The 25,239-nt window shown below is 35.2% G+C and overlaps 2 protein-coding genes across 9 annotated transcripts in view; one reads left to right on the top strand and one right to left on the bottom strand.

Annotated features, from left to right (window-relative positions):
* The window catches only part of IMPG1 (interphotoreceptor matrix proteoglycan 1), a 158,119-nt gene extending 157,079 nt beyond the window's left edge, over positions 1-1,040 (top strand). For both annotated transcript variants that reach the window (XM_030929175.1, XM_010372244.2), the window contains one exon: positions 1,029-1,040. In XM_030929175.1, coding sequence (XP_030785035.1) covers positions 1,029-1,040 — 12 coding nt within the window. The remainder of the gene's footprint in view (positions 1-1,028) is intronic.
* A 5,926-nt stretch (positions 1,041-6,966) lies between these two features.
* Positions 6,967-25,239, bottom strand: part of MYO6 (myosin VI) — a 172,062-nt gene continuing 153,789 nt past the window's right edge. For 2 of the 7 annotated variants that reach the window (XM_010372237.2, XM_010372243.2), the window contains 9 exons: positions 24,883-25,043; positions 22,708-22,734; positions 22,287-22,316; positions 19,146-19,184; positions 15,894-15,997; positions 14,923-15,054; positions 11,534-11,560; positions 8,927-9,145; positions 6,967-8,390 (listed from right to left, as the gene is read on the bottom strand). In XM_010372237.2, the coding sequence (XP_010370539.2) occupies positions 8,191-8,390; positions 8,927-9,145; positions 11,534-11,560; positions 14,923-15,054; positions 15,894-15,997; positions 19,146-19,184; positions 22,287-22,316; positions 22,708-22,734; positions 24,883-25,043 (939 nt within the window). In that variant the 3' untranslated portion in view covers positions 6,967-8,190. The remainder of the gene's footprint in view (positions 8,391-8,926; positions 9,146-11,533; positions 11,561-14,922; positions 15,055-15,893; positions 15,998-19,145; positions 19,185-22,286; positions 22,317-22,707; positions 22,735-24,882; positions 25,044-25,239) is intronic. The other 5 variants (XM_010372238.2, XM_010372239.2, XM_010372240.2 and 2 more) reach the window with 5 other exon arrangements.

Here is a 25,239-nt window from a genome sequence, read left to right as displayed (position 1 = left end):
AAATTCGTAAAAGTTCATCTTCAGATATTTTTCAGTGTCCTAGACGTCTCTTTTAAAATATTCACTTAATCGACTTATTTTACTAAAATAATTTTATTTTACAAAGGAAAATAACTTGTCTATAAGCAATTTATATATAGTTGACATGGTTTTTAAAAATAACTTTGGGGAAAAAAGCCTTGGACAATCTTTAGCCTAAAACTACCCATTTTCAAAAATTATAGTCTTTGATAGAAACAACCGGTGATAATCAGCCAATGTCTACTAAAGTCTACAGTGCTGGATAAAAACAAATGCCTCAAAGTTTGCACCTACAAAAGTTATCACAGTCAATACATGATCAAGGATACTGGGGTAATCACACCAAATGCTAATAATAATTTTGTGTATCCAAGTGCACACTGGGAATGTGTGCCACTTTAGTTTCCTGAAACAAAGAAAATTGGAAAAACAGAAAAAGTTTAGACTAGGGCCATAAAATGCCAATAGGACACAGGATCTGATATTGACAAAACGTCCAACTAAATCCTGAAGTACCAGATAGAATTATGGATCACATTTCAAATAAATAAAAGGAAGTGATAATTTTCACAGTAGGAAGTAAACTTGAAGAACTACATCTTACTTTAAGGCCTGAACAAGTGTCAGTGCTGATTATTCCTGGCTACGTGGATTTCTGTGTTGACGGACATTCAGAGGAGACATGAGTTCCCTGAGGAAGCATGCTGTAATACATTAACGGTGTCTACTATGGTTGGATAGGAATATGGTGACTCATTCACAGACTATCTGCCACTCCTGCTCCATGAGATGGGTCAGCCTGAGAATTCACGCTTAAGAGGGCATGGAGTACATTTCTAGTCAGTTATAAAGTTAAGCATATTTTGAGGCCATCTTCAACATTTCAAAGAAGATGTCATAAATGGCAAGCACATCCTCTTATCTACCAGTGGCAGTAATATTGGAATGAACCATTGGTTTGACCTTGGGTGGCATTTCTTAAGTTCTTAAAACTATTTCTTTTTCAGGTAATCAGTTAAAGAAATTCTGAATTACTGACCATAGAATATGAAGAATTTAACCATCAAGACTGGGAAGGAAATTAAAAACTGAAAATGTACAATTATAATTTAAGCTATCTCAAGAGAGATGATTTGCTTTCTCAAGGAAAATGAGAGGTTGGCATATTCACTGGTCATCAAAATCCAGGCATACAGTCAACACTTGAGAATCAGCACACACCATATTTCAAGTATAGAAGAGTAATATACTTGACAACCAGTAAATTCTGAAGAAAAAGACACTTATATTAAAACCCCAAATGCAATCAGTGAAATACATTTTTACTAGTCTTGGATGATAGTCAAAGTGATCGTAAACCAGGTTTGCTTCCAGCTTCCCTGAAAATTTTACTCACAGATCATTTGCAACAAGCACAGCTTACTTATTGTTTAGGGACTGAACAATTTATTGGGAAGCAAACTCTTTATATGCTAGAATGTACATTTAAAAGAGGACTATGTATCCAGAGAGATGAAGGTCTCTCTAAATGCATGAATGTATGTAGTGTGTAGGCGCTGTAGTGAGTGTATATATGCTCCACACTACAATGTCTGATAAACACAAACCTCAGTATGCAGTTATTAGGCACACTAGTTTTATACGCAACTACTGCTTACATAGTAGACTGTTTTGTTGCCAATAATCTTTGAATTATTCTTTAAAAGAAACTGAGGTTCAGATATACATACCATGGAAAATCTTTTCTTGTTACTACACAAAGCTATTTTTAAAGAAGATGGTATATTGGGAGAAGGGTGAAGTCGTACTATATGACATAGTCAATTCCTGTCTTCTACCACAGATGACCGATGTCTTCTATAATGACCAGAATACTTCCTCGCACCAGTTTTGGTGTGTGTATACCTAGACTGGCATCAGTGTAATCCAATTCAGTCCATTTTTAATGTGCTGCTTAATGAAAAATGAATGTCTGTATCTCTTTCAAATGTTCTAATATATTTGCAAAACCTTAATTTCAATAAAGCAAAAGCGCTATACTCATAGATTTTTAATGAGCCTATGTTTTAGTAGATATTCTCTAGATTTGCTTTATGTATTCAATAAATGATTTTAAGCATGAAAATTTGACATGAAAAGCATGCCAAAAGACAACAAAGTAGCAAACCCAAAAAGCAACATTTAACAGTAAGCTTCAAAAATAAAAACAGGCCAAGCACAGTGGCTCACGCCTATAATCTCAGCACTTTGGGAGGCCAAGGCAGGTGGATCACTTGAGGTCAAGAGTTTGAGACCAGCCTGGGCAACATGGTGAAACCCCCGTCTCTACTAAAAATACAAAACTTAGCTGGGTGTGGTAGCACGTGACTGTAGTCCCAGTTACTCAGGATGCTGAGGCAGGAGAATCACTTGAACCCAGGAGGTGGAGGTTGCAGTGAGCCAAGATCACACAGCACTCCAGCCTGGGCAACAGAGTGACTGTGTCTCAAACACACACACACACACACACAAATAAAAACAAAATGTTCTTAATAATGGAGACAATTTTTTGGGAAGTGGTAGTGCCCCATAAGGGTTACAAACCCTCACAAACACCTAGCTTTCATCAACATTCCCATACCAATCCTGTCTTCCACCACAGATGAACGATGTCGTCCTATAATAACTTCACTGACTACTTCCTCACACTAACTTTGGTGTGTGTGTACCAAAGTGAAGATCTATAATGTGGGACAAGGACTTCAAGGTGAAATATGATGACAAGGTGCCACAGAACAAAGAATGGTGGCAAGAGTTGGTGGCAAGAGGTGTACCTACCCACTTCCATATCCCTGGAACTTCACAGAGGAAAACAAATGATAGAAGCATGATAGGCTGACCAAAAGTACAGGAAAGCATTTCATCAGGAGAAAAAAGGATCTATCACTATCACTCCTGTATAATGTATTCCTCATTCCCTATACTGCTTGTGCTCTAACTAGTATAGGAAATGTAGTTTTCTATGGAGAAAGAGAAGTAGGTTAAAGCCCTATATTCTGTGGGGAGGGTCCCATTTTGTGGTGTCTCTCACTCTTTGGATCACCCCTCTTTTGAGTTGGTCTTTTCCAACCAGCCAGGGAAGAGCTGATGAGGTGAGATAGCCAAAGTCTCCTTCCACTCTCACGGGACCCACCAGGATCATGATAGGTTCTTGACACAGGGAATGGACCAGCTATATTCAAGGCCTTAGGGAGAAGGAGCCTTCTTTGGGTCCCCATTTTTTACATCCTGTGTCTTCTCACAGATTAGTAAGGGCCTGGAGAAAGGCAGCCAAAATTTGGTGTGTCTCTAATCTCAGCAAAATAAGTAGCTGTCACTCACACAGAGGCCTGCCTGTTTCCTGGATGGAGATCACATAGGAAATTTGGGGCCAATGTTCAAAGAAGTTTCAATTGCCTTGAGTTCCTTGCTTCTTCCTGCAGCCACCTAACACAGTGCTTCCAGCCCTGGCGACTGGATCAAGCTTCAGGAGCCTAGAATTCTCTAACTTACTCCATCTGAAACATGGCAATAAGTGCACCATTTGCAACCTGTTCATGACACCCTGTAACCATATTGAAAGCACAAGATGCAAATGGAAATTCTACACAGGGAGCATTTATTTATTTGTATTTCCAGTACATCAGTTTTTAGAGAAAGCATTAGATATACACTTTTAATGAAATGAGGAAAAACTGACAGTTTGACTAGATGAATTTTCGTTAAGTAAAAAGAAAACAACCAACTTATAAAACTGTGATTTAAAGGTAAGATGCTACTTGGTACAAATCAGGATTAAATGTGTAGATATGGACATATAGAGAGTAGAATAACCGACATCGGAGACTCCAGAGAGTGGGAGGGTGAGAAAAGCTTTAGGAATGAAAAATTACCTATTGGGCACAATGTATGCTTATCTGAGTGTTAGGTACACTAAAAGCCCAGATTTTACCACTATGCAATATACTCATGTAACAAAACTGCACTGGTACCCCCTAAATCTTTTTTTGTTTTTTGTTTTGTTTTTTTTTTGAGATGGACTTTCGCTCTTGTCACCCAGGCTGGAGTGCAATGGCGCCATCTCGGCTCACTGCAACATCTGCCTCCTGCATTCAAGCGCTTCTCCTGCCTCAGTCTCCCGAGTAGTTGGGATTACAAGTACCCACTACCACACCTGGCTAATGTTTTGTATTTTTAGTAGAGACGGGGTGAAACAGGCTGGTCTCGAAGTCCTGACCTCGTGATCCACCCGCCTCAGCCTCCCAAAGTGCTGGGATTACAGGTGTGAGCCACCACGCCCGGCCCTAAATCTATTTTTAAAAAAACAAATTAGTATTGAAGATTCTCCTTTTGAATGTGCATTAATTTTTCCTGATTATCTCTTGAAAAACTTCTGAGACAGCTAAGCTTGTTTCATATATTAGGTTAGCAATGGGGAAAGAATACACTGATTTGAATTGAACTAAAGCGTACTCAAAGATGCGGTCCTAGCAGAGCAGGCGCTACCTCTGCCAGTCTCTCCATCTTACCCTTCCCTGAGGCTTATGTACTGAATGCCTATTTACTGCTGACCTTCTCCAGTGTGGCAGTGCCATTCCTATATGCTAAGAATGTATACACTGAGCATATTTTGATCCAAGTTTTAATAACCATAGGTTCTGATCCTATAAATTACACATTATTCATTCTAAAACTTAGTAGAGATCTACGAGTGCTCTATGTCCTAAAATGTATCAGTGGTTCCAAACTGGGGGTGCAGAATCTTTAGGGGCACATAACCTGTCTCTTCCGCTGCTGCTCTTTTCTTTCCTTATTGTTACAACTGTTCCCCCCACTCCAACATGTCCTTATTCTCATGTTTAGGTATCCTCTATCCTTCCGTCCTTGTTAGTTTATCTTCTGGGAGAAATTTTAAAACTCTCAATACTTGTTATTATTGGTAATGATAAATAGGGAAGACCTGTCACACCTTCTCAATTTGTGGAATGACAGAGAGGCAACCCTTTGTAAATCCACAGAAGCTACTAAAAAGTGTTTCTTTTGGTTCTTTTTGTTAACATATGATTGGAGCAAAGGCTTTGATATATTTTTCAGTCTAGAACTAAATTACTTGACCGCTCTGGATCTGTTACCTCTTCCATAAAAGGAGGCAGGTCTATCACTAACATGATATTAATTGGCTGGCTGATTGACTCAATAAATATTTATTCTACTGATCCAAGTACTCTTAAGCTACTTCAGGTAAAAAAAAAAAAAAAAAAAAAAAAAAAAATGATCTTCATGTTTGGATACCCTGAGAACTACAGTAATAACCTGTGAATACAAATGTCTTTAAAAAAATATCCAATTAATAAAGCTCTACAAACAATACCATTGTTCTTGCCTGTGGATTGCTATTCTCTAAGTGTTCACAACCACCACTGATATTCCACTTAAGATGATCTTTCCTCGGTTGCTTGCAAAACAAAATGGTTCACAAGAATGACCTATGAAAAGTCATTACAGAAGCAGAATGAGCGTAACAACAGACTGCCTTTGTGTGGCCCTGTGCTCCTACAGGCACTATTTTGTTTCTTCCTCATATTTTCACCTTTCTCTGAGAAGGTGCCATCTCCCCAACTTCATAACTAAGAAAACTCAGTATTCTCTTAACGTACGCAAATTAGAGTAACTTCCTTTTCCCAATGAGTTCCCATAACCCATAATACGTATCTCAACTGTGTTACCAGAATTAGGAATTACATTATAATTGAATCAAATGTGAACACATTCTGTCCTCTCATTTTAAATATTTTATGCATGCTGCCTTTGCAAAGCATATGCTATGGAAGGAACTGGTATTAAGAAAAGATTAGTTCTTTATATACAGCGGTTTAAACTTCTAATTTTAAATCTCAGTTAAAATGACTGATTAAAATATGAGTGAATTTACTTTTGACTTCCACAGTTTTAACCTAGCATGCATGGGCTTGACTGTGAACATGGTAAAGCAGCTGCATGAACACCATTTAGGACACCATTCCTGCTACTTCCTTTAAAAGGCTGACAGGGTCCTAAGTTTCTCCAGCAAAGGGGCATCTCTGCGCATGTGCATCTAGTGTATGTAGGTTACTGTAAGTCTATCTGTATTAGGGCAGTTGCCCTGCTGGCCAAAATTAACTCAGGAAACTATTTTAAATAGATAAGTTCTAGGACAGCTGTGTGACATGATTAGAAACATTATGGCTTAAAATTAACTATAATTGTATTAACTATTAGAGTCAAAAACTAACCACTTATAACAATGCTTTGCTGTGATACGTTTCTTACAAATTTCTACATTAGATTCTCTCATTTAAATAAGTTTAACTCTTTAATTTTCCATCTAGTGCCTATTAATGTATCTAAAAGATACACAAAACTATTTCTGAAAAACGTACTAAAGAGACACGTCATTAAAAACCAATTTGGCTACTAAATTTTGTTCAAGAACTTTACTCACTACTGGTTAGGAACAAAGCTTATATCCTACATACATAAAAACACCAATTAAAGGCAAGAGATGGAAGAGAGAGAATAGGTCATTTATTTCAGTAGCTACACCTTCTGTCACCAATCACAGGGACTAAATGACCCCAGGGTGGGTGAATCTATGCAGTAATACAGGCTTCAAAAGATAATCACATTTGCATTCTCAATTAATAGCACAGACACGACCATTTAACTCAAGACAATCATTTGCATGTATCATAATAAATAAACATTTCTATACTAAGACATTATGAGAGAATCAATTCTGAAGACAGTGTCTGTGGCTCACAAACACTAGTCAGCTGGGAAATACTTCCCTAACTGAGGTAATCTTTCTAGGGAAAAAAGAAATCACTGGAATTTCATTTCAAAGGTTAGGGTCTGTAAAAACTGGAGAAAAAAGCAGTACAGAGAATAATTTTACTTTATAATTTTATTCTAAAATACAACAAAACTCCTTAGAATTATGTCAGCATAACTCCTTTATGTATTTTTGTCTTTAAATTCCTAATATGAAAGTCATAAATATTAGGCTTAAAGCTGCTGACATTTGAATCAATACTAACAGCACACAAAGAAAACATTTTAAAATTATCAGTTATGTAAAACAAGCACTTACTAAATACAAGGACTTCTGAATTACAAAGCTTATGAAACAGGTCTACAGTTACCAAAACCTCAAAGGCCAAAAAAGACACTAGGAATTTCTTAAAAAGAAAGATGTAGGAAGCAGAACACTTGCTAAATCAATGAACAACTTGGACAAGATTCTTATACAAAAATCGCTATTGAGATGAAGTTGAAAGAATATTTGAATTCAGTCCAGTTAAGCCACTATGCCACCTAAAATCTATTTCCTTTCCTAAGTGAAACAAAACTTATCTCAAAACTTTTAGGCATTTAAACAATCTGAATTTCCTTTATTTTTCCATGGAATATAAAAAGAATATTCTGACAGCAACACACATTTTGCTAGCAAAGAAAAGCAAATCTGTGCTGGATACTATTTAGTACCTCTTATCACAGAATACATCAAATACATTAAGGCTCTTTCTAGAATTGTAGAACTTAGAAGTGTTTCACTCAAACTAAGACACTGCAAAGGTGGAAAATAATAGATTTTCCATCTTTAATGGAAATTTCCAAAAATTTCTGAAAATGTCCATAAAGAAAGTACACAGCTTTTCAGACCAAAACATTAGTGCCTGGATCATTTTAAGTGGCTTAGTTATTGTAAGACTGTAAGCTCATGTTTTATTACTCCAGTTATATGGTACTGTGCCATCCTTAAAAAGTATTTTGAATATTGAAAAAAGTTCTCTTTTCCTAGAGAACAATGATGATGGATGTAAGGTAGTCTTCTGGCAAAGGATGAGAAACATGAGAATGTGCCCAAGTGTAATAGTTAGAGAATAATGAGAGTTTTAGGAGTTACAGCGGGATACAGAAAAATAATTTTTAGGTCCGAAATTTGCTACCATAATTAACCTTAAACAAATTCACCAAAAGCCATGATTAATAAAATCTGTTCACTTTATAGAAGTAACTCTAACATGATTATGGAATGGTTAAATCTGGGGGCACACACCCTACCTAAGTACCATGGCAAATGTTCCCAGCTGTAAGGCTGGTGTGCAACATCTACTTTAACAGATTCTGCAGCATGGCAGTTGCATAGGTGGGCCGAGCCTGTCTGCTCTCAATCGCATTCTGAAGGTACTGGATGCCTCCACAGCGTTCCCAGATTTCTTCAAACTGTCTTGGCAAGATCTCAGCACCACGCTTCCGAGTCAGGCCAGTCTCCTCAAGATTCAGCTCACACATCTCCATGTCATCCTTACCTGTATCCGTGAGATATCAGAAAATTACCATCTCTCTCTTCAGGACCATTTCTTACCAATTTTATTCCTGAAATACCTATTAATTCTCATAGATTTGAAATCTTCCTAAGACTTTATTTTTCTCTAAGATGGAAATCTGCTTAACAAAATCACCAGAAACAACTAAAATTTGTCCCCCATCAAGGACCCTTTCAATTTTAATAAACACTGCTATTGATCAAACAAATTATCAGAGTTAATAAAAATGCTACATTTCCTCAAGCCATTACAAATCAATGGATATGATGAAACACAAATGGAAAGGTTTTTAGGATACAGACAAGTTTCTATGTGCTAAGAACATAATTTAATCCAAGCAATTTCACATTTATAAATGAGTTAATCCTCAATGAACTGGAAATATGACTTAACCACAAGACTCCATGCCTCAACCCTGAAATTTAATAAATTATTATATTATACATTAGAATGTTTCAGTCAGAGAGTTTATGATCTTTTTTGTTTAATAATTTGTTTTTCATGTGAATCATACACACCAGCCACAAGTAGGATGGGTGGCTTGTCAGGATGGAGTTCCATTTGCCGGGCAATCCATGGTCCATCAAAATGGGCATACCACCAGCCTTTTTTCTTATTCTGAGGGTCTTTGTACTGGTCAGCAGGGCGGATGAATGGGATGCGGAAGAAGCGTTGCTGTCGGTTCATTTCAATCTCCTGCTGCCTGGCAGGAATCTGAGCTGCTGGGTTCTGCTGAGCTATTACACAGAACAAGGAAAGTTATACCAGCAGCTCAAGGGAAAAGAAAAGAGCCTTTAATCCTAAAATATACCCCCAATAATTTTTTTAAAAGGAGAAAGGTCCCTAATAGTAAATTTAAAACAAAATGCAAATATTTATTGCCTACAAATTAATAAAATTCAGAGTGTTACTTCTTAGAATTGTCTTTCCCTTAAGAAGTTTCTTAGCATTGTAAACACACACACACACACACACACACACACACCCCACCACCACCATCAGCAACAAACCCCTGTCAGATTCCCACAGATCACTGTAACAGTAACCTAAAATAAACTCACATAGCAGGAAAACAAACTACTATTATTTACTAAATTTATATTCTTCCTCCAAAGAGTTCAAATTTGTAAAGTAACTTTTATTAGACTATTTATGATAGAACAAAATAAACACTAATTTCAAAAATCTGAAGGATGTAGACATTTGTCAATTTAATCACTATTTCCACAAAAAGTAGAAGTCATATAAAATTTTTTTCTTTTGCCAACAAATTTTAGGATTTAAAATGACCAAATAACACAGATATTAACAATATTTAGACAACCATATGACAAAAAAAAAAAACTACCTTATAACAGTAAGCATAAACTTTCCCTTAAAGATACTTACTTACTCTGAAATCAGATTTCTTTTGGAATAAAATCCAATGAAGTAAGCGCAAAGTATGTAACATTTGATTCTCCTTGTCAATAGAAAAGAAAAATCCTTGCTTTTCTACTAGTACTGGGCATTTCATTCATATCAATCATTCATTCCTAGCTCAATTTTCATTACTTAACAAGTAGGTTTTTATTTTATCTGCAAATGTAAAGATTTCCCTGGGGCAATGACTTTACATCTTTAGCAGTATAATAAGTTTGGTTAGCCTGTTTAATATGTTTCATACTCACAGAACTTCAAAAGTGGACCAACCATTTACAGCAGCTCAATTAAGAGTCTCATTATGAAAATCTAAGTGTGTCAAAGAAATACTGTAAAATATACATATGATATAAAGTCGAGAACAGCCACATGGCTTTTGTAAGAATTTGCAAATACTGAAAGGATGAAAATACTCTTATTCTACTTTTTATGCCAACAAATAGCAAAAGCTTTATAGCAGTTGAATTTATTTCTTTGCAAACCAGAGAAAGCAAAAAGCAGTTAGCAAAGCTAAATATGCCTATGAAGGAACGAGAGGCCCGGTTTTGTTAGTAACTTTAAAAGTTGCATCACATATTAACAGACATCTGCTTATCTATTCTTTCGCTCCTGTTTTCCCAGAGCTACTTAAGAGTTCAGTGTTTCTACTTTAAGTTTTTAAAACTCCCTACATTGTGGAAAATGTACTAATTCAAAAGCAAGAATTTTAAAACCTTCCCTCCATCTTAAGTAATGAATTAGAATTTAATGTCCAGTTTACGAGAAATTTACCATGATACTGATAGTCATTCATTAATTAATGAATGACTTTTTAATTTGAAGTAAGTCTCCTGTAAGTTAAGATACTGGATAAAATTAAGAAACTAAATAGAAAGTCTTTGATAGCTTTTCTTACTAATGGGAGAACTGAAATTTTGTTGGGGAAGACTAGAAAGGAATACTTATCTGGAAAAACACAAAGATACAGACATTAAAAGATTGAAACTAATATTCTAAACAACTTTCCCTCATATTCAATTGTGTAATCTTCAAATGCAGCCCTATAAATTATAAGTAGCACTTCAAAACATCAGGTCCAACCAGTTGGAAAATGAATGTGACATTATATCCAAATCATTACTGCCCAACTAATTCTACAAGAGATTCACTGTACACTAAGGTGACTCAAAGCTTTTAAATTACCAAAGAATGTGTATCATAAGAAGCTATAAACGTAACAATAATCTCCTCTTTCTATTTAAGGAGGTATCATTATTAAACCTGCATACACTATCACATTATCTATAAAACTAAAATACCTTTGGACAGAAATGCAGACACCATCAGTGTTTGAAAATACAGTGACCAAAAACCAGCACCTAAAAGTTAGTCTTTATTCTAAAAGGTCAGCTGCTATGTTAAGAGTTTTGCTACAATAAGAATTATATACTCTCTCAGTTTAAAATGCTAGTCATTTTCTTAATGTAAGTAATTTGATAAAACATTAACTTCATTAGATTTTTTGTAATACATATACATATTGGAGTGATCCAAATAAAGCATCATCTCAAATTAAAATATATCTTAGTATGGATATAACAACTTTAACACACTACAATTCCACTTAAAATTGTAGCAAAACAACGTTTAATAGAAGTTAGTATTTTGTAAAGTATTTTAACCCATCTTCCAGTTAGCTCATGAGTTACCACCCATTGACTTACGTGAACTGTTCAAAAATGGTGCAAAATCTGTGAACAAATATTTTATGTTGAAGAAAAGATAAAAATGCCAAAACTGTTAAATGAGCAGTTTTCTAATTTATAAAAGTCTTCCCATCAATTGAGGTGGTGACTGAAAAGTAAATATCCTATCCACAAGCCAAATATTCTCAGAATTACCTAAAAGCAGGTGCTGCTTTCTGATTTTTTTAAAAGGCTATTTTGACTGATTAGGCTTAGGAAATTTCTGATTGAAGCACATATAAAGAGAACCAAAATTTAAAAATCACACTTCATCTGTGATTTTTGGGACATATATCCAAACAAAAACAATGACTTAAGAGAGATTATAGCACCTTTCATACATTACTAGAATTTTCATAGAAAATAATGAGAATTCTTCAGAAAATTATATATATTACAGGAGTAAAAACATTACTACTTGTTGATAACAGTACGTTTTGCTTTCTTTAAACTGTCTAAATCTTAAACTCATGCCATTTTTATTTTAGAAACTATAATAAAACTACTTTCAAAAATCATTGTTTTAAACAATTACTGTAAATATTTACTAGGTGATTTGCTACTGCCCAAAAAATTATTTCTAAAAATCTCCCTCTGCAGTAAATGAGATGAGAGCATGCTCATCCAGGACTGTACCAGGAAGAGGGTCTGAGGCTCCTTACATATTATTTTAAGAGTTTACCATTAGCTGTCAACGTATTACTCTTTAAGTCAACAATACGAAGCTACATTTTTGTTAATCATAAGTTGTCATCATTTTTTCTCAAATTAATGAACTGTTCCTTCTAAATATTAGACTACACAGCACTTCCTTTTAAAGGGTGTTTGGCTGCCACATTAGGAAATCATCTAAGTATAGAATTTTCTCAACTGAGCTTCTTGGTGCTCTTTAACCTTTGCTTTTAGCTATGCTCCTGTGTCAGGATGAATTTTATATAAGAACATAAAGAGAAAGAGAAAAGCAAAAAAAGTACTTTTCAGAGCAGAAGTTACATTTGATAAAATATATCCTGAAAGCGACTCATAATCAAGTTCTCTGAAGGCTTAATATGTATGTGTGGGATTGTGTTCACATAAATTCCTAAATTAGTTCATAAACCTTGATAGAACCCTTAGGAAATTTTCCTAATCTACTCTTTTGTTTTCCCAAATAATATAGTACAAACAGAAATAGTAGTTGAACCGGCAAGGTGAGCCACATATTATTTGCATCTTTTTTGGGTAAAGCTAGATGAATAAGGTATCAAAGTTTGACTCACAAATACAATAAATATGTGTATATTAATTTAAAATGTGTGTGCCAAATATTACAAGAACCTCTCTTTGTTTTAAGAAGTGTGATCACTCAGATGTATTAATTTTGAAATACAATATAATGAAAGTCTGTCAAGCTAAAGGTAGTAATTATAACATTTACAGCTAAAAAGAACAGTCCATTGTCATTTTTTGCAAAACAAAGGTAATCTGTGGTCAGAACTCAGTACACAGACAGTGAACAGCTAATGTAATCGTTTGGTTGTGTTCAATTCGAAGAGGAAAAAAATGAAACTGGAGAAGAGAGTGGTGTCACAGTGTTTAGTGTGGCTTCCACCTGCCACTTCTTGGTTACAAGTGACCTCCCACTGCCCTTGCATAGTCCTATATTCTGACTGCCATCTCTTGAGCAATCACTGGCACTAATATTACCCTTATTAATAATAATATTGCCCTCACTCAATCTGTTCTTTGCAACAACTTAGAAACACTAAAATTCCACTATTAAATTGACTTTATTTAAACATTGCTTTTATTTACTTGGAAGGTAGTGAGGAAGCAAAACATAACCAAGAACTCATTTTTTAAGTCAACTTGGGTCCTGCATTGCTAAACTATGCTATCAACTGTTGGGAATATACCCCTTGGGGGAAAAAAAACACAAAATATTAAATCTGTTGTCACCTTGATGTTAACCAGAATTAAGCTAATAAATTGTGCCAACTTAAACATAGTAAGTCCAATTATTGCTTTAAAGACTGAAATTACAACTCACATATCACACATATTCTCAGTTAATGTTAAAGTTCATGCATGCTTTTACTAGGTTGTATCTCTCCTACTCTACTTTCCAATTTCAAGTATACACCTTGGCATTTTGCATAACAAAATAACAAAATCCATGTTCAGGATCCCAATGAAAAATCAAATCCTGATCTAGGCAAACTGTAGTCAGAAGCAAGGTAGTATTTCTCACTTTCATATATTTGCAGTATTATAAAATAATGTTTGCAGTACAATTCTTTTTGAAACAAAGGAATTAAGAGTGTAAATGGACAATGCATGAATCAATTCCTTTCTTTTTCCAGGCTATAACCCTATTCTGGGAGCAACAGAAAAGTACTTATACCGACATATAAAAAAGATAACAATATTGGGTATTTCAGGGAACTATTTCTAAAAACTGAGCTACATTCAATTTTAAAAATTAGAAAAAGGCCGGGCGCGGTGGCTCAAGCCTGTAATCCCAGCACTTTGGGAGGCCGAGACGGGCGGATCACGAGGTCAGGAGATCGAGACCATCCTGGCGAACATGGTAAAACCTCGTCTCTACTAAAAAATACAAAAAACTAGCCGGGCGAGGTGGCGGGCGCCTGTAGTCCCAGCTACTCGGGAGGCTGAGGCGGGAGAATGGCGTAAACCCGGGGGGCGGAGCTTGCAGTGAGCTGAGATCCGGCCACTGCACTCCAGCCTGGGCGACAGAACGAGACTCCGTCTCAAAAAAAAAAAAAAAAAAAAAAAAAAAAAAATTAGAAAAAGGGGTGGGAGCAGTAGCTCATGCCTATAATCTCAGCACTTTGGGAGGCCAAGGCAGGAGGACTGCTTGAGCCCAGCAGTTTGAGACCAGCCTGGACAAAATAGCAAGACCTCATCTCTATTTATTTAAAAAACAAAAATTATAGAAAATTTAAAAATAAAAACTAACCATCATCCTTTTTAGCAACTCATTTTCATATGTAAAATTCATTTCACATTTAAATTAAAAGATGCATGGCAATCCTGACGTTTTCACATTTAATCTTGTGAGTGTGTGCATGTGTGTGTGTGGGTGTGTATGTGTGAAAATTATACATGCACACCCTCTTCAATACAGACAAGAAAATTATTGTCTGAATTATAGTAAATTCAATATATCTTAACAAGAAAGAGTTTAAAGACATACTCATAAAAATAATGCTATAAAAGGCCATCAAGGCTGTGTTAGATTCAATGGCTCACAGTTCTACAGCAGGAGAAAATTTATAGGGGACATTTTACCCAAATGTCTTAAGTACAGATACATGCATTTATATGTACATATTTTAAAACATTCAAAAGTACAGATCTGTTTTTACCATAATCAGTAACAGACTTTGGAGCACGTTGCTCTGTTTCAGTATTTCTCTTCTTGTTCTTAGATTTCCAAGCATGGTACACCTTTAGTCTCCTATGAAATTCTTCTCTGCAAGCTGCCAGTAGCTCAATATCTATTGATTACATAGATAGAGCAAAAAAAAAAAAAAAAAAAAAAAAAAAAAGACATGTTAATTTATTCATCTAACGTAATAATATAATTATTCCGTGGCATAAGGAGATTTTTTATTTTTAAATTAATGATACAAAATCAAAAGTAAGCTAGTTATTCATAAAGATAAGCATTTTATAATATTGTTCAAATTTACAGATCATTTCCTTATGTCATTATATCTTATATCATTTGCTCCACAAAACTCTGAACTAAACAGGTCTTCTATATATGAAGGAATTGAATCAGAAATGTTAAACAACTTGTCGAAGCCCACAAGTCTTGACAATAGAGTAAAAAGTCACTGTGATAAAATACAAACTAGATTTACAAGCAAGACTTTTCTAATTATGCAGATATACTAAATGGAGGGAAAGAATATAGTGAGAAATTATGTACAATTATGATACTTTTGTTTCTAGTCACAGTTTTCTGAATTCATCGTTCCTACTCATAGTTTTCTGAATTCAAACACTGTGATTTAAATAACACAACTATGTGGGATCCTCTGGATATAGTATTTTACCCTAATTGTTCTGTGGGAAGAAAAATAGCCTTAACAAGAAACACTGGATTGTTATTTGTTACTTTGCATTCACAGACCGAAGATTCAGATAATATAGGTATTATATATACATACATATATTTATACACACATATATTTATATATACATATATACATATACACACACACACACACATATATGCGCACGCACACACACACACACCTCACCCCAATCTATGTATTTATCACCTATCACTATGAACATTTTATATTACTGATCTTCTCCAAACACTTACCACAAGAAGTATTGATGGTATCACGTAGTTCTGCATATTTCCATTTACTAAGATCATACTTCTTGGTACCAGCAGCTGCTTTGGTAGCTTGTACAGCAGGACCTCTGTAATTATTACACATTTTTGCATGTTTAAACCAGAAACATGAAGAAAACATTGACTAAAGAGGCAAGAAAGCATGCATAAGTTTGAAAACTGGAAACAGCTACTAGAAAAATATAATTTTTGTTTCTTTGACAGATGAGATTAAGAATGGCATACTAAAAGACAGCCAAATAAATTAAAATTTTCCAGCATGCCACTTGATAGTCATATTAGATTTTAAATCCAAACATTTGATTCTAATATTCTAGTTCCACAAACCTCCCCCAGACTTCAGTTTCAATGTTTTTACTAACGTATATATGAACTAAATTTAAAGTTTAAAAATATACTGATGTATATTCCTCAAAATCAGAAAAGAAATCCTCAACACACTTGAAAGATCATTAAAAGCATATCAAAGTTTTGTTTATGAGCCATGAGGCTGCACAGTGCGACCACCTGAAGAGACTGCTGAAAGCTACAGACGGCCAAACTCCATTCACACACAGTGGCTCAGAATATCCCTGGGCCTCTGGATGTTTACGGAGTATATAGGTAAGAGCCAGACCTGCAACCCACCACATGAGAGTCATTAAAGTCAGCTAAAAGAATGGATGGAATCTGGAAACTCTTACTTTCTAGGCTTCACTGCTATAAGAACACTTAGAAAAGTTCTATAAGCAGACAAAATCCATACCCTCATAATAAGAAAAGTAGTAAATTCAAGAGATTTTAGCTCATGAGGTAAATAACAGAGACTTCAAAGGGCACACGTGTTGTATTATGACCCATTCAGTGGGAACATTTGTATGAGGAAAGAGAAAAGAAATAAAATCCAAAGCACTCAATTAAATGAAATAAATTCAACTTTTTCAAAACAGGGCTACTCAGTGCTTTAAGGCCTGCTTTTTTGTTTTTTTGTTGTTTGTTTAGTTTTTTGTTTTGTTTTGTTTTGTTTTGTTGAGAAAGGGTCTGGCTCTGTCACCCAGGCTGGAGTGCAGTGGTACAATCTTGGCTCACTGAAACCTCCACCACCGGGCTCAAGCAATTCTCCTGTTACATGAGTAGCCTGCTGTACTCTCTCAGCCACCTAAATAGCTGGGACTACAGGTACCCACCAACCAGCCAGGCTAATTTTTGTATTTTTTGTAGAGATGTGGTCTCGCCATGTTGCCCAGGCTGGTCTCAAACTCCTGAGCTCAAGTGATCCGCCCATCTCGGTCTCTCAAAGTGCTGGGATTACAGGCGTGAGCCACCACACCTGGTCTTTAAGACTTTTATGCATATAATTTGAGATCATTAATCAGAAAATATGCGAACAATTTCTTTTCTGTAATAATACACTTATTTTTCAGCAAAAGATTACACTTGCAAATAGCAGACACGCAGAATAAGCTTCAAGACTTTAAGCTCAATGTAACAAAGAGTTTAAATACATCACATTTCAAGACATGAAAAGAAGGTGGCACAAAATATTAAAATAAGTATTAAAGAACAAAAGCATTGCTTCTTATATATCATACAAGGAAATTCTCCATTATCATCTACTACCTGGAAGATACTTCCTCTTAAAGAGGGTTGATCAAAATATAATACCTGAAAATAAACATGTATTTCCTCAGTCTTTTACATTTTGAAAGATAACAGCCATCCTGGCAAGCAGTGAAGACACATATTTAATTGAAAAATGATGTCTGAGAATATGTTACTTTCTTCCTGAAGTAAAGGAAATTATTCTTTCAATATTAAGCTTAACAATGAAATAAATAAGGTGCCCTCACTTCTTTAAAAGGCCTGCATACGCTTTCTTTCTAGAGAATAAAAAATAGCATTCTTCATCCTACATACTTAAAATTGTTTGACGTAGTGATTGTTAGTTACATATAAGACTAGCTAAAGAATAATGTGTGGCCATTAGTCCTTCCTGTATTTTTATGATTAAAATCTGTTTTAGCTTTGTTGCAGAATCTATACTTTTCATAAGCGGTGTAAGTGGCAATTTTCCATGTAGCTTTTTGGTCTTAATTGCTTTGCTCAAAAACGGCCAGCTGTGTATCAGCAAGGTCTCTCATTTCCTTAACAATAAATCATGCTTTTACATTAATTCAAATATTCTTTGTCTTTTCTACATCCTTAAACTACCAATCAATAAACCAAAAAAAAAAAAAAAATCCTTTTATTTTTAAGCTGTTCTGGGACTCTTTTCTAGGAGGACAGCTGAAAATTATTATGTTTTGTTCTTGTTTTCTTCTGAAAGAAGAGGTAAACTGACTTACAGTGTTATAGATTGTCAATGTATATAAGGTATTAGAATATATGTAAAATGTGTTTTGATACTTTTAAAAATTACGTTAAATTCAAATGATTATTGCTTAAACTATGGTTTTAATAACACTAACTTTTCATTCCTATTAACTGAAACAAAAGTACATCTACTAAAAAACAGCATCCAAAGAAGTACATCAATGCAACACATTTAAATGTTTCCCCACCTCCATTTCTGGAGTTACTAAAATAGTAAAGGGATAATTTGCTGATTATTCAGACTTGCTATAAAGACAATCATGTAAAGAATACAACAGTAGCACACTGATTTTTAAAAATATATTAACACTGTTAATTATCTTTATAACTTCAAAATTAAGAATTAACATGTTAGTGAATCATATCCATTTATAAAAGTAACAGACCAGATCCTGTTGGTGGCTCAATTTACACCAGTGGTTTTCAAACCATGTGCCATAGTGCAGAGCCCCTCAAGAGCCATGCTCTTCCTCTACCTCCTCTTCAACGAGGCACAAATTAGGGGGAGCACCACCCCAGGGAGAGCTGCGAAATACTCATTTTGTCATGACGAGGGGAAGAAATCTCCTACTGAGACTAAGTTGGTGGCGGCCAGAGATAAGCAGTAGAGTTCCACTGCCAAGGGAACTGTCCCATTCAAAATACCAATGGTATCCCCACGACCTTGAAGGAATACTGCTTTTTAACTTTTTCTTTGTTGGGTAGTGTGAGGGAGAAGTGATATTTCTTGTACAGAAATAAATATCACTTTACATAGAAAAAGCAGGCTACTCATGTAACAGGTTCTGGTCCAAATAATCAAAAGTAATTTAAAAATATGATTTTGAGGTGAACACTCATTTCCCCCAATTACACTGCACTAACCTACTCAAAAATTCTGACATTTCTTTGGCCATTTGTTCCCTACAAGAAAAATAACACAATATGGTTACATAAAAGGCATACTACATAAATTAATTAAAAGATCTAAAAGTATAATTAAAATATATTTTTTCAATATTATTTAACAACTGTTTATAACTGTTTTACTTTGTTAATGCCTACGATATAGTTTTCAACAAATCTAGCCATAACACACAGCAATATTTTCGTTTAAATCCAGTTAAAGTTATCTGAATGCCTCTCCATTTTTGCAGTAGCAACTTTTAGATAAAATCTCAGGAAAGCTTTTATGGTATTCTTTTACATACAGAATACAAATAACATGGTCTAAATCCATACAGGAAACTTGGCAAGATATAGATTCCATGTGAGGATTTTTGCACCAGAGTTGTTTAGTAAATATTAGTTAGATAAGGCACAATGGTGGAAAACCACAAGCTGATGTATTTGACAGTGTCAGAGTTTAAAAAAGAATCTGATGTGTTCAAAGCTCTAAAATTCCAAATCGAAGCATGCTCTTAAGAAAAAGAATATCAAAACAGGGACTAATGAAAGATCTGAGGCATTCTGACCTTCCAAGAATAAACATTTGCCAAAGACAAAAAACTTACCTTGCTTTTGTTACCCAAAACAGTATAACTTTTCTCAAAATGTGTTTAATTCTTTAAAAGGGAATGAAGTTTCCTAGTGTTCATCAACACTTCTTTATTTCCCTGCGTTTTGCTCTTTTCCTTCATAATTATTTTCTCATTCATTCTACTCATCAAACTCTAGTAACCTCAAACCCTTCCAAATCAGTAAAATCATAAGAAAAGAGGATGGGTATATTTGCTTTGAGGCGCAATTTCCTGAATGCCTGCCAAGAGCTGGGACCCTGACTAAAGGAGCAGAAGACTCCTGTATTCCTCTTTTCTCATCATGAACACTGTCTACAATTATGTACGGATGGAGGTGTAAGAAAGCACAGTCAGAGAACAAGATATCCTTCAAAGCTGACAGTGAAGGACAGCAAAAACAAAATATAACACAAATACAATCTAATAAAAATTATCTTTTGAGCAATACATTTATCAATCTCTCTCTAAGCTAGTAGTTTCTCAGAATCTTCTCACTTTCAAATGCAGCATGATTTTGATAGGTATGTTTAATTCTATTATCACTCCACCTCAAGGTTTTTGTCTCAGGATTCAAGAGCATCTGTTTTTACCATCTTTTCCTCCTAAAGCTTCCTCCATTTCTTTTCCCATGTTAGGTTTTAAGGGAGTCCATGGACTTTCAAATCTCTTTACCACTGGGTCTGTTGATCGTACAGGTGTTTTTCTGTGTGTTTTGACAGTACAATGAATGGCAGTCTCTACTGATGCATTATCCTCCTTGACCCTACATCAAGATACACCTGACCTAGACCAATACACTACAACAAATTCACCAGACAGAAATGGTTCCTGCACCCAGGCGCTTTCTTCCTTCTGATTTTACCACACTATATGCAAATACAATTTCACCTTAGACATTGACTGCAGGACTTATTTAATTCAAGCTCAAATGGTTAACTATAAAGCAGTTACGGCAATGGAGGGCAAGAGTACCCACTCAGAGGTATTTTCAAAATTTGGGGCAGTATTGTGGTAACAACGATGTGTGCGTATACTCCTGTCATCTGCTGATGTAAGGGGAAAGGAATGCCAAATGTCCTACCCAAGGAAGAACTGCTCCATGCCCCATTTAACTTTAACATGTCCGTCAGACATACAGAGGTGAAAAACACATACAAACACCTATTTTACATGTAAACAAAGTTTTACATGTAAACAACGTATTTTCTGCATGCCTTTAATATTCACAGAATTTTTTTAGGGCTTACACAAATACTGTGCAATTGAGAGAATATTGTACTTCGCTCTGTTCAGAACTTCACAAAGGACTGTTCACAATTTCATGGCATGTGAATGCCCAACACAACATTCCTATATCAATTTGTATTTGTAGCTACAGCATTCGTGGTGATTCTATACATAAGCAAAAACATCTGATCACTTATCATGTCTTCTACTGCAGTTATGCACAAGCACTTTCATATTAAATAAGTATGTCTTATTATAAATGACTATCCTTGTATTTCCACTTTATGTATATTGTTTGGAGAGTTATTTACACAGGTTGCATCGTTTATTAAAAAATTGTCATTGGGGCTGGAGTCTGATAGAGTTGAGAACCATCAACATAAATGTTAAGTTGGAGTCCTTAAAGCTATTTAAGATTTTATATATGTTCCAAAATCCTTATATGTAGTATACATAACATACATACAAAATATGTTTTATATTTTATATAAACAAAATTTATACTCCAAATGTTACCTGGATTCTTTGTGGGTAGATTTTCATAAGAAAAAGATACATTAGCATCGAAGTTAGCATTACATATATAATTTCAGATGATGAATTATTTTAGATGTAGCAGAATGAACTATCGTATATACTGAAAATCAAATATTTTATTATTATTTATGCCTCCACACCTGCTTCTATAAAGAAGGTAAGGGGCAGTTTAAAAAAATACATAAAACACGCCAGGTGCGGTGACTCATGCTTATAATCCCAGTACTTTGGGAGGCCGAGGCGGGTGGATCACGAGGTCAAGAGATTGAGACCATCCTGGCCAACATGGTGAAACCCCGTCTCTACCAAAAATACAAAATTAGCCAGGCGTGGTGGTGTGTGTGCCTGTAGTCCCAGCTACTTGGGAGGCCGAGGCAGGAAAATCGCTTGAACCCAAGAGGCAGAGGTTGCAGTGAGCCGAGATCAGACCACTGAACTCTAGCCTGGGCAACAAGAGCAAAACTCTGTCTCAAAAAAAAAAAAAAAAGAAAACACAAAACAAAATGGGTGTTACATTATGGTTTAAGCAGATGATACAAAGAAGGAAACCAAATCATGAGCTACTGTGATTGAGCACCAAACAAGAGCATTAAACATTGTTCCTAGAGAAGAAAAAGATGAAAAAGGTTATCTCATTATCTTTCAATAGAAGAAAATAATTTAAAATTTACTCCAATGAGAAAAACTACTCCCGAAAAGTATCTACAACCTATTTTTAAAAAGGTAAAGGTAAGTGACATACGGTGTCATTTTGGGTCTTGCTCCATCATTTCTGTGAAAAGAATATATTTTAGTTAATATCGTAACCAATTGTGAACTGTGAAAATCTGGATTGTGCAAATTTGTGTTTCAATTACTTTATCATTGATTTTAAAAACTCAATTGTTTCTAATCAACGCATGAGATCACTCAGAATTTTAATATATTTTTAAGTATTCATTAAAAATGATTGGAAAATAAGGCATGCAGTGAAAATTAAAGAGCCAATACATTACATCTAGATTAGAAAATTCATACATTGTGAGGTTTGTTTTTAATAGAATCTGGATATTATTTTACAATGTTAGGTAATGTGAAACCATCTCTTTGCATCAAGGATCATATGTATAACTGATTGAAATTATATTTTAGAACGTATGACATACATCGAAAACAATTCTTACTTAGAAGTTACTGGATATGAATCCAAGCTGGAAAAGTAACTTAAAATTGCTTATTGAAGCAGAATCAATCTATAATATATATATTTTTTAACACAGCACAGAACCCAACAACATCATGCTATAGATTAAGAAGAGTTTACTTGGTTCTTACTCATAAATTTGTTATAGAAAAAACTCAGTGCTAACAAAGGTAAAATAAACATTCAAAAACATTTAGCTACAGCCCATGGAGTAAGATTACACTATCAAACATGCGATATCTGTACAGAATATCATTCATAATGAAGTGCTAATGCTTGTAGTTCAGACTATAAAATCACCACGATGTCCAGAAGGGAAGGAGCTCATGAGGACCTGAGGGTCAGGGAAAGCTTCCCGGAGAGCTGACAGAAAGGATTTGGAGGTCATTCCTCATACCATCCCTAGGTCTGAACCACAGAACTAAAACTAGCTCTTCTGCCTTTCAAGTCATAATGGTTTGAATACCTCCTCTTTACTTAATATGGTCCCATTACCTAGCTAATTCTGCTTAATTTAAATTACAGGTAATTTGTTTATATCAAAGGTCCTAAATGGTCCACTCTTTCTCAGAGACTACTCAACCTGGAAGAAGTGTACCTGTCTGAAGATGGGAAGGGTCCACATATGAGCCAGTATCTTGTATACAGTATATGGAATGGCACTGGATATAGCTTGATATTTCAAGTGCATAAACATAAAGCTTGATGATAAGTACCAATAATGACTACATTAACGAGTCCCTGAGAAACTGACTTCTGCCATAATAAAATCAACTCTGTCAACCGCAGTACTTCCTCACAGACATCAGGGATAGCAGCTGTAAAAGTCTGGTTCATTTAAGAGCCTGCCCTAGGTGGCTAGTCAGCTACACATAAAGGCTCCCAATCATTCTGACATAACACAGGTGGAATGAATACAACAGCAGCTGAGCTGAGTCTGCATTTATAAAAGCCCTATCTGGGCTAAAATATTTTAATTATAGTGAAATCTTTAAAAGCCCAAACATTGGACTCAAACCCAAGAGCTTAATAATTATAACATCTTTTGTTCATATAGCCATATTCAGCTTATTCACAGTATAATGTACGTTAATATACAAGCAGTCCCAGAGCTCCCCAATACAATCACATACTATTTGGTTGATGCAAAAGTTACTGCAGCTTTACACATGCCAAAAACCGCAATTACTTTCGCACCAACCTAATAGAAAAAACGTGAGGGCAACTCAATACGCCCCTTTCTTTCCCTGTCTTTTGTTTTTTTGCTAAATATTCCATTACATTGCAATTTGATCCTTTCACAAGGAAACATCGCCATCTAGTGGTTGTACTCTGTATTTCGTCATAAACTGCTTTTAAGTTCTGAAAAGCATGGTTACATGTGTCTATGTGCCTCTCAATATATACACAACATATATATACCTACATACAAAGGAACCTCACAAAATAGTTTTGTTATTATAAATAATCAAAATAATTAATGCTTCTACATACTAATTTTTTAAAAAAATGAATCTATTAAACCTTTCTGCAAATTTTAATAAGAGCTTCCAAATTCCTACACACTCCACTATAGTGGAGTGGAGTGCTTAGAGAGAATTCAGAAACCCAAGAAGCCAAAATATTTCAATGAATTTAACTCTCCCTTCTTGGAAAGGGAAACTCATTTATGCTGAGGCACTGCAGAGTACATTTCTCATTTCAACTAACAGGATGTTTAACATATTGAATTTTTTTGCATTCGATTTTTCTAATGCAAAATCTCAACTACAAATACATTAAACTGCATTATATAACACCGTCAACTTATTTCGATGCCAGTGTTTGATGACAGGTATTTAGAAATTAGGTGCCTACCTAATATACTACACTCTTAAACAATTTCAGGGTAAAAGTTAATATGTTTTCTTAACAGAGTACTCATTAGTGAAATTTTAGTCTTATTTTTCAATAGTTTATTAATTTGATGAAAAGTCAATTATTTCATTCACTTGAGTATGAAAGCTGATACAAGTAATTTTAAAATTATTTTAGCTCAAATATACCAGGGCCTTCAGAATATGATTTTCTCCTATTCCCTTTTGCATGGAAATGAGAGGCAGAGATAGAAAAAGCAAAGGAGAGCGCGCTATACCCCACCCAGGGGCCCCAGTACCTCCGCAGTGCCAGGTCAGCCTGGGCCTCATCACTGATGAGCTCGGCTTCACTCTGGGCAATCCTCAGGGCCAGCTCCCGGTCCCTGCGCTCCTGCTCCAGAACCGCTTGCTGCTGGGATTCCTCCTCCTTCTGTCGGGCCAGCTGTGCCTCCACTTCAGCCTGACAAGGGCAGAAAGCCATTTCACCAAGAGTTCTTCACTTGTTTACTTGATCGCTCCCCTTATTACTTCAAATAAAAGGGAAGGCATAACTGCCCCCATACAAGTTCTTTACTAAGGAATTGCTTAAGCACTGATCTCTTCAGTCTATTTTCTTCTCTATTATAATTAATGCTTCAAACACATCCCCATTTTGC

The sequence above is a fragment of the Rhinopithecus roxellana genome, chromosome 4 (genome assembly GCF_007565055.1).
Source record: "Rhinopithecus roxellana isolate Shanxi Qingling chromosome 4, ASM756505v1, whole genome shotgun sequence".
NCBI classification, from domain to species: domain Eukaryota; kingdom Metazoa; phylum Chordata; class Mammalia; order Primates; family Cercopithecidae; genus Rhinopithecus; species Rhinopithecus roxellana.
Note: the sequence above shows the minus strand (reverse complement) of the source record. Positions and strands in the feature narration are given on the sequence as shown.